Source organism: Dermacentor variabilis, chromosome 11, assembly GCF_050947875.1.
Source record: "Dermacentor variabilis isolate Ectoservices chromosome 11, ASM5094787v1, whole genome shotgun sequence".
Classification (NCBI taxonomy): domain Eukaryota; kingdom Metazoa; phylum Arthropoda; class Arachnida; order Ixodida; family Ixodidae; genus Dermacentor; species Dermacentor variabilis.
The window spans coordinates 12,271,487-12,289,402 of NC_134578.1; the positions used below are offsets into that span (position 1 = coordinate 12,271,487).

At 44.4% G+C, this 17,916-nt stretch overlaps 1 protein-coding gene across 8 annotated transcripts in view; it reads left to right on the forward strand.

The window, feature by feature from the left end:
* LOC142564094 (uncharacterized) overlaps nucleotides 1-16,675 on the forward strand; it is a 46,654-nt gene extending 29,979 nt beyond the window's left edge. For 7 of the 8 annotated variants that reach the window (XM_075674944.1, XM_075674946.1, XM_075674947.1 and 4 more), the window contains 3 exons: nucleotides 7,919-8,033; nucleotides 15,528-15,653; nucleotides 15,835-16,675. In XM_075674944.1, the coding sequence (XP_075531059.1) occupies nucleotides 7,919-8,033; nucleotides 15,528-15,653; nucleotides 15,835-16,396 (803 nt within the window). In that variant the 3' untranslated portion in view covers nucleotides 16,397-16,675. The remainder of the gene's footprint in view (nucleotides 1-7,918; nucleotides 8,034-15,527; nucleotides 15,654-15,834) is intronic. The other variant, XM_075674942.1, reaches the window with a different exon arrangement.
* The last annotated feature ends 1,241 nt before the right edge of the window (nucleotides 16,676-17,916 follow it).

A 17,916-nucleotide genomic window follows, 5' to 3' on the forward strand; every position in this document is an offset into this window, starting at 1 on the left:
AATTGTGACAAAGTAAAAGAAAATACCTCATGCAAGGAGGCATATAGGTGGGTATCAAACCTTCCCAAGGACAGCTTTGCCCATGTGACATGCCATGGGGCAGCGACACAATGGCTTCAGGTGACTGTCCAGCCCACACGCAGTGAGCTGCCAGTGACGCCATCTGTCCCCTATGCGGCTGCACATAGCGCTGCTCTGCCGCCCCAGCAGAAGGGGCCATCAACCTCCAAGATGGTGGCCTCAAAGGTTTCGTCTCCAGAGACGAGGCCTTCACTTAAACACAGTGCTCACAAGAGTGCGTGTCCAGCATTTCGCAAGAGGCCATGGACACAACAACCAGCCAGACTGCGCCTCCAGCATCTAAGGAGCAGCAAGATTGTCATGATTGCTCCAAAAAAGACAAACTTCACGTCACGGCGCCTGGAAAAAGCCTGTGAGCTAATCTTCACCTCTTAAGCATACAGCACAAGCACTTTCCTCATTATGGAGACACAAATACTACAATGGAATGTTAGAGGACTCATTCATAACCTTGACATTCATAACCTTGACTAGAGAACTATACAAACATAATGCAGTGTTGCTTTGTGTTTAAGAGACACATCTGAAACCTAAGAACACTCATTTTCTTCGTAATTACACCATCTTCCAAAAAGACAGTGACGAGGCTAACGCATCCGGCAGTGTAGCAATAGTAGCCGACAAGTCTGTAGCTTGCAGACACGTTGCCCTTCAGATGCCCCTTGAGGCAGTGTCAGTTCGAGCCATTATTTTTTAATAAACTGGTCACTGTATGTTCCATTTATATACCCCCAAGCCATCATCTAAAAAAAAACAGACTTACATACTCGTGGGAGATCTTAACACTCGCAACATGATGTGGGGAGACTCACAATGCAACATGAGAGGTCGACTATCGAAAACGTCCTTGTAAACTCCAGTGCATGCCTCTTCATTAAGAGAGAACGAACATATTACAATCCTCATCATAATTCATTTCCCCTGGTGCGTAGAATGGTGTGTAATTAAAAATCCATTTCGAAGTGATCACTTCCCAGTAACGCTAAACTTAGTAACCTAACGTGACTCCCCTCCGCATGTTCCGTGGTAGAAACTGGCCTCAGCTGACTGGGAATGTTTTAAAGAATCCACCTGCTTATCACGAGATTTTATAAATAATTTTAGTATAGATCATGCTGTATCATACTATACCGTTTTTATCATTGATGCCCCTGAAAAGTTCATTCCTCAAACAAATGGCACTTCATTCAAAAGACTGGTCCCCTGGTGGAATGATGATTGCAGACAGGCACGAAGGAGACAAAATAAAGCTTGGAGCAAACTACGTGAATGACCTAAGGCTGAAAATCTAATAGAAATTAAATATGTTGAATCCCAGGGAAGAAGGACGTGACGACAGGCAAGGAGGGCAAGCTGGCAGAGCTTTATTTCTGTTATGAATTCATATACTCAAGAAGCTGAAGTATTGAATGGGCTGAGAAAGCTAAAAGGACAACAAATTCATCTGTTGCCCCTAGTGAATAATGAAGCAAATAGCTTGGAAGACCATGCTGACACTCTTGGTGAACACTTTGAGCACGTTTCCGGTTCTAATCATTATTCCAAAACATTCATAAAGCACCAACAAATAGTAGAACGCAAGGCCATTGACCACAAGTGCAGGCAGAATGAATCCTATAACCTGCCTTTTGACATTGCCGAGTTGAGAGCCTTGACTGCATCTCAGAGCTCTGGACCTGACAGGATCATGTACAACATGATTAAACGCCTCCACAGTGGTAGTCAAATAATGTTACTCACACTTTTCAATACTATATGGGCTGCCGGGTACCTTCCTACTGCATGGAAAGAATTCCTCATCGTTCCGATTCTGAAACAAGGCAAAGACCCCACATTAGTAACAAGTTACCACCCAATAACCCTCACTAGTTGTATTTGCAAACTTTTTGAAAAAAATGAAAAACCATCGCCTTTTACACTTCCTTGAGTCAAACAAAATTCTTGATCCATGTCAGTGCGGCTTTAGAGAAGGACGGTCTACAATCGATCCTCTCGTGCGCATTGAAGCAAACATTCGCGATTCCTTCATATATAAACAATCCTTCTGAATCGTGTTTCTCGATATGGAAAGGGTGTACGATACAACTTGGCATTACAGAATCCTGCGCGACCTGTCGGCGTTGGGCATCCGCAGCCACATGTTAAACATCATAGAAAGCTACCTACGCAACCATAAATTCCGGGTAAAAATATGTAAAAATACTGTTGCGTGCATTTGTACAGGAAACTGGGGTACCTCAGGGGGGTGTGCTCAGTTGCACGTTCTTTGTTGTTAAGATGAACACATTTCATGCATCCTTATCACCAGCTATTTTCTATTCTGTCTACATAGACGACATGCAAATAGGTTTCAAATCCTGCAAACTTACAGCATATGGGACAGAAGTATAACGGTTCTTGAACAAAGTATCTTAAGTGGGCCGACGAAAACGGGTTCAAAGTGAATCCCTACAAAAGTTAATGTGTTCTTTTCACCAGGAAGAAAGGGCTTGTTGCAGGTCCCACTATCGAAATGTATGGGCAACAAATACCTGTGAACAAAGAGCACAAGTTTTTAGGCATCATACTTGACTTTAAACTTACTTTCATTCCACACATAAGATATTTCAAAATGAAATGCCTAAAAACAATGGACTTACTGAAAATTTTATTTCACACATCCTTCACAAGAGCTTAATTCGATTATGATTGGACAATGGTACCATGGTATATCACTCTGCTACCCCGGGTTCGCTAAAGATGCTAGATCCTGTCCACCATCTCGATATCCGCCTGGCCACTGGCGCATTGAGAACAAGCCCTATCGAAAGTTTATATGTAGAATCAAATGAGTGGTCACTCCATCTGCAGAGAACATATATCAGCTTCAGCTATTTCCTCAAAGTGCGCTCTAATCAGGAACATCCGTGTTCTATAACCGTTAACGACTTCTTGACGTGTGCAACACTTTTTCATAATCGACACTCTATGAGATTACCTTTCTCACTGTGTGTGAGAGAACTTAGCAAAGAAATGGATGTCCCATTTCTCGAACATCACCTAATGCCTCCAGATAAGCTGTTACTGCCCTGGGAGTGGCAGGTAATAGAATGTGATGTATTCTTTGTAGAGGTCACAAAGCATGCTCCCAAGCTCGAAATCACAATGCATTTCTGTGAACTTCAGTCGAAGTACTTTTGCTCTGAATTCTACACATCAAGGTCACCTGCTGGTGTATCTTACGTAGCTGCTGGTCCCTCTTTTTTGTAAATCTGACGTATTGAACCCCCTAACAAGTATCTTCACTGCAGAAGCCTATGCAATACGGTCTGTGGTAAAACATACAAAAAAATTAAGACTTGAGAAAGCAATAATATATTTTTCCCTCATTAGTTACTTCTCTCCACCTTGCGGGTTTCCGCAGAACTATTATGTCAATCTCTTGCCTTTGCTTCGTGTTGTCGACAAATTCGACTTTGGCCTGCCGCCTGGTTAGCTCAGATGGCAGAGCGGCTGCCCTGGAAAGGCGGTGTTCCCGAGTTCGATTCCCGAACCAAGACAAATTTTTCTTCAACTGTGAGGCTTTTCTTTTGAGGAACCCGTATGGGTTTCCTTTGTAGCAATTGCTACGAACGGGTGGATGTCTGATTTTCCCTCATTAATTACTTTTCTCCACCTTGCGGGTTTCCGCAGAACTATTACGTCAGACTCATAAAGCGTTAATGTCTTTACAAAAGCATAAAAATCCTGTTTTTGTTGAGCTTTACTCACTCTTGTGCAACATCTACTTATCTCAAAAACATGTAATAATATGCTGGGTTCCTAGCCATAGAGGACTTGAGGGTAATGTGCTTGCTGACGAAATCGGCAAATCAATAGCATTGCAATGTATTAATGGTTCTGCTGCAGCCCCTGCCTCAGCTCTGAAGCCTTTCCTATGAAACAAACTATGAAGCCACTGGCAACGCTTGTGGGATGCTGAAACGAGCAATAAGCTTCACATGATTAAGTCGAAGTTAGGTTTCTGTCCCTCAATTACGGAACATGAACAGATGTCCTATTGTGTCATCTTGGAATAGGACACACATGTGGCACTCACAACTTCCTGTTGACTGGTAACGAGCCTCCAACCTGTGGTAGATGTGGTGAGAGGCTGACTGTCCTCTATGTCTTCCTGGAATGTCGGGGAGCCATAAGAGAGAGGAAGAAACATTTTCCTCTGACATACCTCTGTTGTGTTCCTCTTCATCCGGCTATGTTTCTTGGTAAAGAACCGCTTTTTAACACCAAAGCAGTCTTTTTGACTGATGCTGTCCTGCATGTTATAAGACCAATAAATTCATAGCGCATCCTCTCTCCAGAGGATGCTGCTGCGATAGTTTTATGTAGCACATGCCTCCAGGCCCTTGTTTTTCAAGGGCTCTGTTTAGGTAGTAGTGCTTGCCAATTCTTGCATCTGACACATCTTGTCTATTGTATCATTCTTTTGCAATGCATTCTCAATGTTCATACTACACCTCAGTAATTATTGCTATAATCTTATTACATCTAGATTTTACACACTTTACAGCGACTAATCTTAGGCCGCTTTACAGCCACGTCTCATCTACTTCTCAGAATTCATCGCTCCTCTGCGAACTCACTAACACTGGCATGGCGCTCTTTGGCCATGCCTGGTCTTTGTGTTAGTAAACAACAGACATTCATTAATTCATTTCCAATAGTCACCTGCCTTTTCTCTACTAGTCATTACATGCAGGGTACCTAACTATATCGAAATAAATATTCTTGCTGTAAATATATGTAATTTAGTATGACTGTTTGATATTCTATACTTACTATTTAAATTAAATACGCATTTGAAAAGTTGATATGCGCCCACCTCTATTCAAGAGTCCTTTACACCATTCAAGGACTTGTGCATTCAAGAAAGCTGACTCTAGTTCAAGGGCTGTCTGGCTGTCAAACAGTACATCCCTTTGAACTGAAGCAGGCTTGGCTTGAAGTCGTTAGTACTTTGTGACGTGAAGACTGTCACACTGGCTCTTCAACAGAAATGATCTCTTCCAGAATGGGATATGTGACATCTGTGGCCCTCATCGTATTAGAGAAATGGCTCAACAAAGGACACATGTTGTTGGTTGACAATTGGTGCACAATCCCAGGTCTTTCCTCCCACCTGCTGAAGATCAGTTCCTGCAGCAAAGTCTGCATAAACAGAAAAAATCTTCCACAGCACAAGAAGAAAATTAAACGTAGCGAAGTCAGTGAGCTCTACAGCGACAATGTTTTGTTCGTATGGTAGATGGACAAACCAGAGGTGTGCGTGCTTTTAACTAAACTAATGGTGGACGCTCCAAGGCAGGGCAAAATGAGCAGTGGAACAAAAATGATCCCTCAGTGTGTCAGCGATTACATCACCTGCATAGGAGCTGTGGCAAAGGCGGTCATGATAGTGACGGGCTCAGATTCTATCATGCCTGACCTGCAACCATATGTGCCCGACCTCAACGGCTGTGTACTGGGCATTGGTTGCACTTCTGTGGTTCCATGCTTTAAGGAATACCATACAAAGAAGGTCTTTTGATTCTTCTGCAAGACATTTAAAGTTATTTTTTTTGCACAAATTGACCAAGATTCCATTTTTTCCTTATTGTGACACTACTTATCCTAATATTTTTATTGGAACATCCCAACTTTTGTTTGAATTTTCAGGTTAAGAAATAAAATATTCAGGAACATATTGACAATACATTTGAACTTAAAGCCTGCTCGTGCTACTCGGACAGAAATTGAATTGTTGAACGTTGAAAAATACCTTTGGCACAAAACGGGTGGAAATGCATGGTACCCAAAGCTGTGTAAATGATTACCTTCACGGTGGTGGCTTAGTGGCCTTGAGCTGCTAAGCATGAGGTCGTGGGATCAAATCCCGGCCAAAGCTGCCGCATTTTGATCTGGGAGAAATGCAATAACGGTTAAAGAACCCTATGAGGTCAAAATTAATCCTCAGTACCCCACTGCAGTGTGCCTCATAATGATATCGTGGTGTTGGCACATGGAATCCCAGAATTTATTAATTTGAATAAATGATAGGCTCAGAACTTTGTGAAGCCACCCTCTTGCTCAAACCAATTCTGCAGAATTTTACTTTCATGTCCTGCTACTTAGTTAAACACCAATGGGCTAAGGATTCCTTACTGTCCAAGTCATGCTTGCCTGATGCTTGGTTCATCCTAATGTCAGATCTTGTCACTGACAAAAGCATGGAGATTGTGTGGGGTCGCTTCGCACTGTTGGCTTCAAAACAAGCAAATTAATGAGAACATCATGGAATGTCAACATTTCAGGTAATTTTCTTGGTGCACTGGGCTTCTTAAACTTTTCAGGGCCGATTTTTTTCACCATATCCGACCACCCAGGGTCGATTTCTTTTTATTGCAGATTCCAATTCTCCTGAGGGTCCTATTTTGAAAAAAATATATATATATTGTTGTAATTTTTCTAGGGTGACCGTAAAGTGAGAAAAAAAATTTTTTATGTTGATATATATGTACTGCTTATTCATGAATAACAACAATAAAAAAAGGCAATAAACTTGTAAGAATTAAAAATTTGATGCAAAGTTATACTCATAGTTCAAGGCTTAGAAAATGTGCATGCGAGAATATTTCGCAACGCTGAAATGTTCGTGCTCTTACGCTAATATTTACGTCCATAGCATAATTGAACTGCGTAGGTGAGTGCACTCACGAAAACTGTGTGGTTCTGTGCCCGTCAAAAAAGCAAAATGTGTGACAAACTTCCGCTAATCTTCATCTTATCGCCAACCAGAGGCGATTAATTTTCGCAAGTCTCAAAAAAAGAAAAGGAAAAAAAGAAAAGGAAAGGAAACACATGCACGGCAACATCCTTCCTATGTGCACTCCTGTGAGCTTTAAACGAGTGAGAAACAGGCAGTTGCCCTTTGAGTGATTTGCAACAAGATAGCCACCACTTTTGCGAGCGCAAGAAGCCGAAACTGCCCGCGGAACAAGACCGAAACCGCCGCCCACCCCCGCATGCGCCAATGCGTAAGCGTTGTAAATAGACGCGCTGGAGCAAACTAGCTCTAAAACAAACCATGCAACGAAAACCGAGAGAGGGAGGTGCGAGAAAAAATATCCCTGTATGCCCACATAGTGGCAACACATGCCAGGAAAGAAAAAGTTAGAAAATTGGCATGCTTTTTAAACGTACAGACGGTGTCGTAAATATACAGCATCAACCATTTTGGACTTGTTCGTGGCGCCATATATTTACGTCATTGACCCTTAAAGGGTGAACTATTCACCATTTTCTTTCACTTGGCTGTGGGAATGCTGCTGTTCCATATTCTGCATAGCAACCAGTAGGGCTGTTGTAGCCACAGTTCTAGTTTTCGTGAACTGTCGTTCACAAAAATCTTGTGGTCACAGTCAGTAAGCTTGTTGTACTAATCTAGATGTTTTGTTTGGCTAACTTTTGCTTAACCAGCTTTATGTTAAATGTAAGGTCAGACAAAGCGTAGCGTGATGCTTCCTACATGCAGTTGATTAGGATGGAAGATTGGTCTAGTAAAGGCAGTGTCAGGACTGTTGAAGGTGGTGTGAGAAGTAGGAACACAAGGGAATAGTACATGGGACACATATGCAATGTGTGTGGTCATATGCTGTTTTTGTTATTGCTTGTTTTTTATTGTTAACTGTGACCATATGCAATGTACTAAAGGTAACAAAGAGTGCACCAGGAAAATGAAAGGCGAAAACTTCATTTCTGCTTAAAATTGTTCCCACTTTTCCCAAACAATGTCTTATTCTTCTCCCTCTTTTGTCTCAAGAGGACGAAACCACTGCCACTGTTTTGCACACGGTCTACCCCTGCAAGGAATGTGGTGACCTCTTCTTGAAGGAAGATGTGTTGAATGCACACTTGTGGCAGGACCACAAGCAGAGGTGAGGAAACTTGTGCTGCGCATACTCCATAATTTGGAAGTTAGCAGCGTCCTGCTTCACTCGGCTTCGTAACATTGCATTTCAGCTACTTATCAGCGAGGACATATCACTGAGAGAAAGGCTTGTTTATGCCATGTTAGCCTCTCAGCATAGCACAGCAGAGTTGCAGCTGCTCCAAAAGTGTTTTGCAGAATTGCTGCTGCAGCACTACATTTTTATTGCTACAAAAAGGCTTGTGCCGGTTCCACAACTGCAAACCTTGAATGCGGGCTTAAATGAGTAAGGTCCACAACTGCCACCTGTCTCATGCATGCAAAGGAGGAGCAGTAGTAGGGTCCTGGCACAGACTGTTGTTTAGGTTCAGCTGAACATCGTCACAGGATTCTAAACAACTTGTAATTAGGGGTGTGCGAATACCGAGTAGTAGATTTTGAATCGAAGTAAGAAAGAAAAAGAAAGCGAGATATGGAATTGAATATGAAATAATTTTTCAAAATCTTTAATGCTTGCAAATTTTGGGCAAGAACATAGGGTACCGCACATGCTCGGGAGTCTCCTGGCATTGCATAACAAGAACGTAGCAACCTATCATTAACTTGGGTGCATCAAAATTAAGATATACAGTACGGTCTACTATTATTAAACACCACATTACTATGCCAGCACTGATTACAGCTCAGTTGTGGTATATGGAGATTTAGAAAATATATTTTTAATTAATAGAATTTCTGTTAAATAGGATTAAGTGCTTTCTTTCTCTGGAGCTAATAAATTAATTACATTATCTTGTACTGAATGCCAATGAGGTTATATGATAGCGGATTATTTGATAGTGGATTGTGGAGCACTGTCATGCTGTCTCTCATATAGACAAAAGTACAGTCAGTGCATGCTTTGAATCCTCATCCTTTGGCACAGCAGAAGTCGATTAGCTGTGGCGATTTAATGATAGCAGGTTTTTTTTGTAAAAGTCGTTGTCCGGCACGTCCCTCACTTAATCACTGCCCTTGTTGGCACAGACATCGAGGGTGGAGTTGGTGCCGCTTGAAACTGCTTGAAAAAGTCACACGGGACTGTGTAACTATCTAAACACGTAAATGAACAAATGCTGGACACATGGAACGGCTTAGTTTGTGCTGCAGTTTGGCATGGTCAGCGGCTACTGGATAGAATAGGCTTTGCTACTTTCAGTTTTTACGACGCACTGGTGAAATGGCTGACGACCATGCCGGCAACATATGAAAACGAAGATATTGTTACGTGAAAGCACACTAGCGAAACTATTTGCAAAGTGTATCTACAAGGGCAGCAAGCAGTAGCCGACATGGAAGCCAGCCAAAATCATGGAAGGCACGTTGTTGCTGTAGATCAGCAGTGGCCGCTTGTGGGTATATCCCACTAAAGCCAAGAGTCAACATCATTGTCTTCTAGTAACATGTAGCATGACTCCCTGTGGCACATGCACCGGCCCGGCGCCACTAAGGACCCACAGCAGAGGAAAGGTGGAGTCTCGAAACGTGGACGGCATTACTGGGCAATGGAATAGAGTGGGACTTGCAGACACAATCCTGTACATGACGTGAGTCACTTGTCAGAGGATGTAGTAAAGGCCCGTGTAGCGAGGAAGGAGCTTTTCAGAAAGGCCCACACATCGGGAGAGGGTTCAAAGTAGCACGAGGGCACCCGGAGCAAAACGTTTGTCGCAGTGTCGCTGGTCATAAATGCGCTTCTGATTGTCTTGCGAAGCAGCAAGTATACTATGGACTATTTGCCGCTCCTGGGCAGTGGCGTCGCGTGCACGTTCACCAGTCAAAGTTGCAAGGGAAAGAAATGTGCCCAGCGCTAAAGTTGGTTCACGTCTGAACAAAAGGTAAAAGGGAGAGTATCCAGCAGTGTGGTGGTGGGAGGAAATATATGTGAATGTCACGTATGGCAGTGCAAGGTCCCAATCATGGTGGTCAGCCAACATGTACATTGAAAGCATGCCCGTTAAGGTGCTATTCAAGTGCTCAGTGAGCCTGTTCGTCTGAGGATGGTATGACGTGGTGATCTTGTGCTGCATGGAGCAAGGTATTGTCAATGACGTTGGACAGGAAGGTACAGACTGATCAGTATTGTCGTGAGGCATTGTTTACTAAAATTACGTCATAGAGGAGAAAGTCCATCACGTCTGTAGCACAGTTGGGTGCAGCGCACATGTCATTGCATAGCCCATTGCGTAATCGGTAGCAATGCCAACCCATTTGTTTCCTGAAGCAGACGTAAAAAGTGACCGAGAATGTCGAAACCTATATGGAAGAAGGGCTCAGGTGTAATGCCACTGGGCTGAAGATACCCAGCAGGAAGCATAGGCAGTTTCTTTCGGTGTTGACAGAGCTCACAGGCGCTGACATAATGCCGGATTGAGTAGGCTAGGCCAGGCCAATAGAAGCGACAGCCCACGTGGTCATGTGTGTAACACCAAGGTGGCTAGCGGCTGGGGCGTCGTGAAGCTCACGAAGAACTGTGGAGCGCAGGTGTATAGTATAACTAGGGACTAACAGAGTACATGTTATGCCGATATAAGGTATCATCCTTGAAGGTGAACATGTGCGCAGAGTCCCTAGGAGAGAGGATTCCAGAAGCTCAATTATTTCTCTCGATGCTGTTCCTCGGCAGTGTTAAGCAACTGGCTCACGGAAAACATGCAATCAAGGGATTCAGTGCGTGAAGAACCACAGGGTAGTAGGACAAACAATCTGCATCTTTGTGCAAGTTCCCTGTCTTGTATACGACCGTGTAGGTGTACTCTTGCAGGCACAGTGCCCATCAAGCAAATCTGCCTGTAGGGTCTTTCAAAGAGGCGAGCCAACGGAGGGCATGGGGGTTGGAAACTATGGTGAGTGGTCGGCCAAATAGATTAGGGCGCAACTTCCCACATGAGAGTGGGGCACTCATGTTCTGTAATTGAGCCATTTCACTCCGATGCAGACAGAAGCCTGCTGGCATAAGTGATGATGCAGTTTGCTCCACGTTGAAGTTGAGCCAAGACAGTGCCTATTTCGTAACCACTAGCGTCAGTGCAGACTTCGATTTGGGCTGATGGATCGAAGTGGGCCAAATGGGCCGGAGGCCGTGTGAGGAGTGTAGTTAGCTCGGAGAAAGCTGCAGCTTGTGCAGGACCCCAGGTAAAAGGGGCGTCTTGTTTAAAAAGATAGCAGTTTCACAATTAGTGCAAAATTCTTCACAAACCAGCAAAAGTAGGAGCAGAGCCCGACAAATCTGCAAACATCTTTGGCAGACTTTGCCATATGAAAGCCTTTCACAGCTCGACTTTTCTCTGGTTCAGGTTGTACACGTGTAGCGTCCACAGTATGGCCAATGATTGTAATGCGGCGATGACCAAAACAGCACTTCTTTGAATTCAGCTGAAGTCAGGCACGGCGGAACATTTCAAGAACCGCTGTGAGGCATTCGAGGTGTGTATCAAATGTAGGTTAAAATGTAATAATGTCATCTAAATAACACAAACATGTATACCACTTGAACCCATGAAGCAGAGAATCTGTCATTCAATCAAATGTGGCTGGGGCATCACTTAGACCGAAAGGCACGACCTTAAACTGGTAAAACCCATCAGGAGTTACAAAAGCCATTTTCTCTCAGTCTGTGAGGTCCACAGCAATCTGCTAATGTCCAGGTCAAAGGTCCATAGAAGAGAAGTAAGTGGCAATATACAGACAATCAAGGGTGTCATCAATTTGCGGTAATTGGTAAGCGTCTTCATAATGTTGTTGAGGTGCCGATAGTTCATACAAGAGTGCCATAATCCATTCTTCTTTTTCACTAAAACTACAGGCGATGCCCAAGGACTGAAGGATGGCTTGATAATGTCCTTTGCAAGCATCTTGTTGACTTCCTGCTGGATGATGCTTTGCTCAGATGCAGACACTTGATAGGGGCATCGGTGAACAGGGCTGGCATCGCCTATGTGTATGTGATGTGTGACAATGGATGTCTTGCCCAAAGGCCGATTACCAAAGTCGAAAATGTCACGATGCGACTCGAGAATACGTCTGAGCATGCCAGTATGATCAGTGGGAAGGCCATTGGTGATCATGCTGTAAATTTTGCAGCTGCCACAAGTTGCCGATGTCGGAGTACGCTTCAGAGGACTTGTAGCATCTAATTCAAAATTTCAAAAACTTCTAGCTGAAAGTTTTGCAGGGGGCAAAGGCAGTTTACGGAAATTTCCTCTGGAAGTGCTTGCTTGATGAAGCCGAAATTCACAATTGGAAGGCAGGTTCTGTTTGCCGTGATTCTCGGGACCATGTAGGGTGCAGCGATACTGTCAGTAAGAGGTGTCACATAGTATTCACCATCTGGAACAGGTGGCCAACCTGACAATTCGACATATGTCATGTTTTGAGATTGTAGCAAACAAAATTGCTGCCATGCAAGTGAGACGGAAGAGGTTGGTCACTGGATTCAAATAGGCGAGGCATTTCAAGGCGGAGGTTAATGGTGGAGCAATCAATCAGAGCAGACTGCGCAGGACAAAGAATCATGTCCAATTACGAGGTCATGAGGGTGCTGCGCAAGGACTAAAAATAACAACCACCTGGTGATCAGCAACGGTAACTCAGGCTGTGCACACCCCAACAGCGACCATCACGCTGTCGACACGTACAACATGAGTCGTGGGAGGTGTAAGGACCTTCTTCATGTGTCAATGAAAACTGGCACACATGACAGAGATGTGCCCCCCACTATCAACCAAAGCTCTGACAGGGACGCTGTCGATGTGGACTTAGGAGTGTTCTGGTCGGCACATAAGGGCAACTGAAGATTTTAGGTCAAGTTCGACAGGGGTGCAGCTTCAACTCCAGAAGCTGTGCAGTCTAGTTTTCCAGCGAAAAGCGATGGCTAAAAGGTAAAGGATAGTGGTGACGAGCCTGTGAATGAGATAACAGTGGCTGGGCGTAGCGGGTACTTTCCTCGGGGACAATGGGTACAGAGGATTCGGTGCGGAGCGCATAGTGGCTTACACTACGGAAGGAACCTGTGTTAGCGTAAATGGGCTATGGGACTGTGAGTGCCACTGGCTGGGGCAGTAGTGAGCAGTGTGTCCCAGCTCAGCTGCAGTAGAACGAGATAGGTTTATCATCAGCTGTTCTGCATTCCAGTGGGTTTCTGGAACGATGAAGGGCGTACGGTCCGTGCCGAGGCCTGTCCGCGGAGACTAGAGCACTTTCAGGAGTGTTCATGGTGCAGACAGTAAAGCGGAGGCCAAGGTTTTCAAATTGCTGGTGTACAATGGCTTGGATCAAGGGAACAGCCGTTGTCAAGGTGTCGGATACCATGTGTTTATAAGAAGCCGGATAGACAGCGTCGAGTTCTCTGCAGACAATGCACATCACATTGTCTGATGTGGATAGTTGACAAGGAGTTGCCTTGTAGGACGACGTTGCAGCGGTATTCGGCAGACGCTCGAACTGAGGTAAGATGTGCCAGCATTTTGCTTGCTCTAGATGACGACACTCTTTAATCACGCTATCAACGGTGGTCACACTGGTGAAGACAAGCAGATTGAACGCATTGTCCACAATACCCTTCAAAATATGGGCGATCTTGCCAGCCTCAGACATGTAGACGCCAGCCAGACATGTTAGCCTGTAGACGCAAAGCCAGCACGTCCTGTATGTATGACAGGGGAGGTTCATTTGATGTCTGGGTGTGTACTGCCAGTTGTTTCTTGGCGGCAAGCTGTTTACTAAACAGGTTACCAAAAACGGCGCAAAGCTGCTGTGCCAGCTGGTGAGGTTGTCATCATGGGTCCAAAACCAAACGTGAGGGCTGTCGCCGAGATAAAATATGACGTTTGCCAGCATTATTTATTTATTTTATTTATTTATGGTACCCCTCAAGGCCCGAGGGCATTACAGAGGGGAGTGGTAGAACGGGAAGCATAACAGTGAAATAAAAATTGTCGTATGCAAGCCATTCTGTTTGCTGATTTGCTCGTAGATGCTGAGTCACTCATTCATTTCAACACTATTTGCCCCAAAAATAGGTCACGGGATAAGGTCGTAGGTGTAGGTGGCAGCGCCGTGTCTTCAGCCACAGGCATGGCGGTAGATTCGAGGTGGCATCTGCTGTGTAGCTCTGTCGCCAAAAGTGCCCCGCACCTTCCCCAAATAAGTGTCATGTAAAAGCACCATAGCAAAACTATTTACCGGGTGTATTTACAAGGGTAGCAAGCACTGGCCAACATGAAAGCCAGCGAACATCAAGGAAGGCATGTGTCAGCGTCAGATCTGCAGTAGCCTCTTATGGGTTCGTCCCACTAAATCCAAAGGTCAACATCATTGTCTTCTAGTAGCACATAGCTATAGTGTAGTCATTTCTGCTTAACTCTGCGGCCATATTGGCACATGATTATGCAGGCAGAGTGAGTAGCGAACAGTGCATTGTAAGGTTTCTGAAATTTGGAAAATTTATGCCTAGACACACCCATCAAGACAGTGGCACATCGAAGTATGCATTGATGGTGGTCTGAAGTGCGCAGCTAGCATGTCTAGCACTATTTACCTTTTTCTTTTCAACTTTCTTATGATGTAGGTGGTACTTTGATACTTGTAATTATATGCCAAAGTCTCAACATATAATGCAGAAATGACAACATACCAAAGGGCATTCTAATACACAGGAGCTCTTTGGACCAGGCTGCAGTGACATTATACCCGGGAAAACATATGAATGAGCAACATATCAGCGGGGTTCTACAGTATTTGCTGATGCGACACTCATAACCTTGTTATCGCAAAATTCCTATTCCACCTTCCCGTACCTTGTGCTGTCATGCATTCCCCAAGCGCAGAGTGAGAGCCCATGCTGCTTTCTGTAGGCTGTGCTTGCTGCTGTGCATTTGTGCGCTCAGACGTCTCAGACTCGAAGGCTGTGCATTGAATTCTATATTTTTCAGTTGTCATCCTGTGCTTGCAGTCTTTTTTTGACAGGAGAACCTGCATGCTTGATGTGTGCTGTACTCATTTGTGGAGAGCTTTTGGCACTCCCACACCATCTCAAACGTATGAGGGTACTGTCAGTGGTAACATTCTGTTTATGTGTCCCGTGAAAACTCTGGTATATTATTTATTATTGTTTTATATGCAATGGGAAGTCGAAACCAACATACAGACATCATCTTTGAACAGCCTGTGTATGTTGAACTCCAACTGCTCCAGCTCTTGTTACATGCCAGCTATGACGAATTAAAAGGTGAATGAAGCTGAAATAAATGCTTCCCAAGATCATTATGTATGGTGGCAAGTATGCCTGTTTTTCAAAGTAGGTGCATATTTATTTTTAGTTACTCCTATAGGCGCTGCACTCCAGAAATTCAGATGTAAACTTAAGAAAGAAAAGAGTTACTATTATAGAATATATGATCTTTGTACCAAACACTGTTTATATGTTAACTCTCACTCTTGCCATCTATTCTGCACTTTGCAGGGGCCGTCTCGGCTTGCATAAATGGACACCCAGAGGCGTGCAGCCATTTGAGTGCCAGTTCTGTCAAAAGACCTTCAGCCAGCGGGAGTATCTCGACCGGCACCTAAAAGACCACTTTGATGAAAGGTTGTACGAGTGTAGATACACATTTATTTTTTAGTTAGTCCTGTAGGCTCCACACTAAAAAGATTCAGTTCCAAATTTAAAAAAAGAAAGAAATGCAGTGCTTATGTGAGAATATGGTATGATATTTGCAAATAACTATATGTCAACTGATATCCTTCCCTTCTATGCTGCAAATTTTCAGAAACCTTCTCAGTTTGCAAGAAAGGACTCTCAGAGGTGAGGAGCCATTTCAGTGCCAATTCTGTAAAAAGGGCTTCAGCCAGCGGGAAGATCGAGACCGGCACCTGAGAGACCATTTGGATGAGAGAGAGCAGTCGGATGGGACGTTGTACGAGTGTGAAGAGTGTGGGCAACGTTTCACCCAGCAATCTCAATTGGCTTGCCACCAGAGGTTGCATGTGGACGATGACACATGTGCCAGTGTATGCCCCAACTGCGGCCAGGCCTTCACGCAAAAGCACATGCTCATCGAACACATGCTGTCCCAGCACACGGACGGAAGGCCTCATGCCTGCGAGGTGTGTGGGAAGACGTTCACACGAATCAGGAGTGTAAGGAGGCATGAAGAAGTGGTGCACAGAGGCCACTACCAGCACCATTGTCCAGTGTGTGACAAAGGGTTTTCTAAAAAAAGTGAACTAACGCGCCACTTAGAGTCACGTCACGGCCACGTTGGGACACAGAGTCAGGATGCAGTGAGCATTTCGCAGTACTTGACCACAGAAGCAGAGGAGCATAGTTAAAGCAAAAAAAATTTACTGTAATGGCATAGTGGCTTTGGTGTTGTTTTGAGAGTACGTGGTCGTTCGTCGAGTGCATGTTTGTGCATTCTTTATTGGGCTGCAGAGGTTGCATTCTGTTGCAAGAAGAATGCAAAACTTTTGTACTTGAATTTAGACATGTGGTATGGAAATCCCAGGTGATTAGAATCAATCTGGTTTACTGCTGTGTCATCACTCATAAACCATGTGTAGTATTGGATGTTAAACTGTAAACGATACTGTCAATAAAGAAATAAAATGGACTTCAGTGATTTCTTTGGCACTCGCAGCAGACATTGTTCTCAAGAACGTCTTGCTATGCACACAGTGTTAACCAGTGTTACGTCTCAACATGGCCAAGTGCATTAATTAGACATTTATCATGAGGCCAACCCACCAATTCATCAGCGCCTATTCAGAAGTCAACACAGTGTTGGTGCTGACTTGATGGGTCAACAAAAGACCCTTCTACCTGAACCTGACAACCTGGACTAATTGATGAAGAGGGCCAATGTCAAATGCTACTGTGGGATTGGCTTTGACCTCGGATTCTCACAGTGCTAAATATGCGGGGGTAAAGGTACAACATTGGATGTGGAGTTCATTGGAATGGTGTTACACCATGAGCGAGATATTGCGACCGATTCGACGATTGTTATTGGCCGCGATGCCGTCATCAGATTTCCTAATCTAGACACCTAGGGAAAACAACGGCATTAAAACTGGAGACCTTTGGTGCAGTGAGGTCGGGTTTATGTGTCTTGACATGGACTCGGATGCTTAATATTGTTGCAGCTCAAGGTGGCGTTTGGGCCAGAAATCCACCAAGCCCATCGACGAGTACGTCTGGTAGTAGGAATGAAGGAAAAAGGGTTTAGTTACATTGTGTACACTGGCTACACGTACGGAAGCCCACTCCATGTAGGAGCATATTGAATGTCCGAGTTCACATGTGGACACATGAGCTCTCCCTCTCTGCATGAAAGGTCTCTGCATTTAATACCATCGTCTTCCCTAGGCGCCTAGACTAGGGAAGATGATGAGTGTATCCCAGCCAATCACAGTCTCATTTTTCCGCCGCTCTGCACCTCCAATGGTGCTAAATATGCCCTGCATATATAGCAAATTCAGCAAGTGCGCCGAACTCTGGGAATGCGAGGTTAGTGCTGTTCTTTGGCAGCTGTCGACTTGGGCCCCTTTTATCCATTAGTTAAGCTTGTCAGGTAGAGGTATAGGGGCCTTTTGTGGACCTGTCACCAGTCGGTGTCAACGCTGCGTTGACTTCTGGATAGGCGCTATGGGTGGGGTTGCCTTGTGGCAAACATCTAATTAATGCCCTTGGTCGTGTTGAGATGTAGGAATATGCTCCTGTATAGAGTGGGCCTCTGTATCTGGAATTAGTGTAAATAATGTAAAATAAACACTTTATCCTTCATTCCTACTACCGCACATACTTGTCAATGGGCTTTGTGGATTACTGGCCCAAGCACCACCTTGAGCAG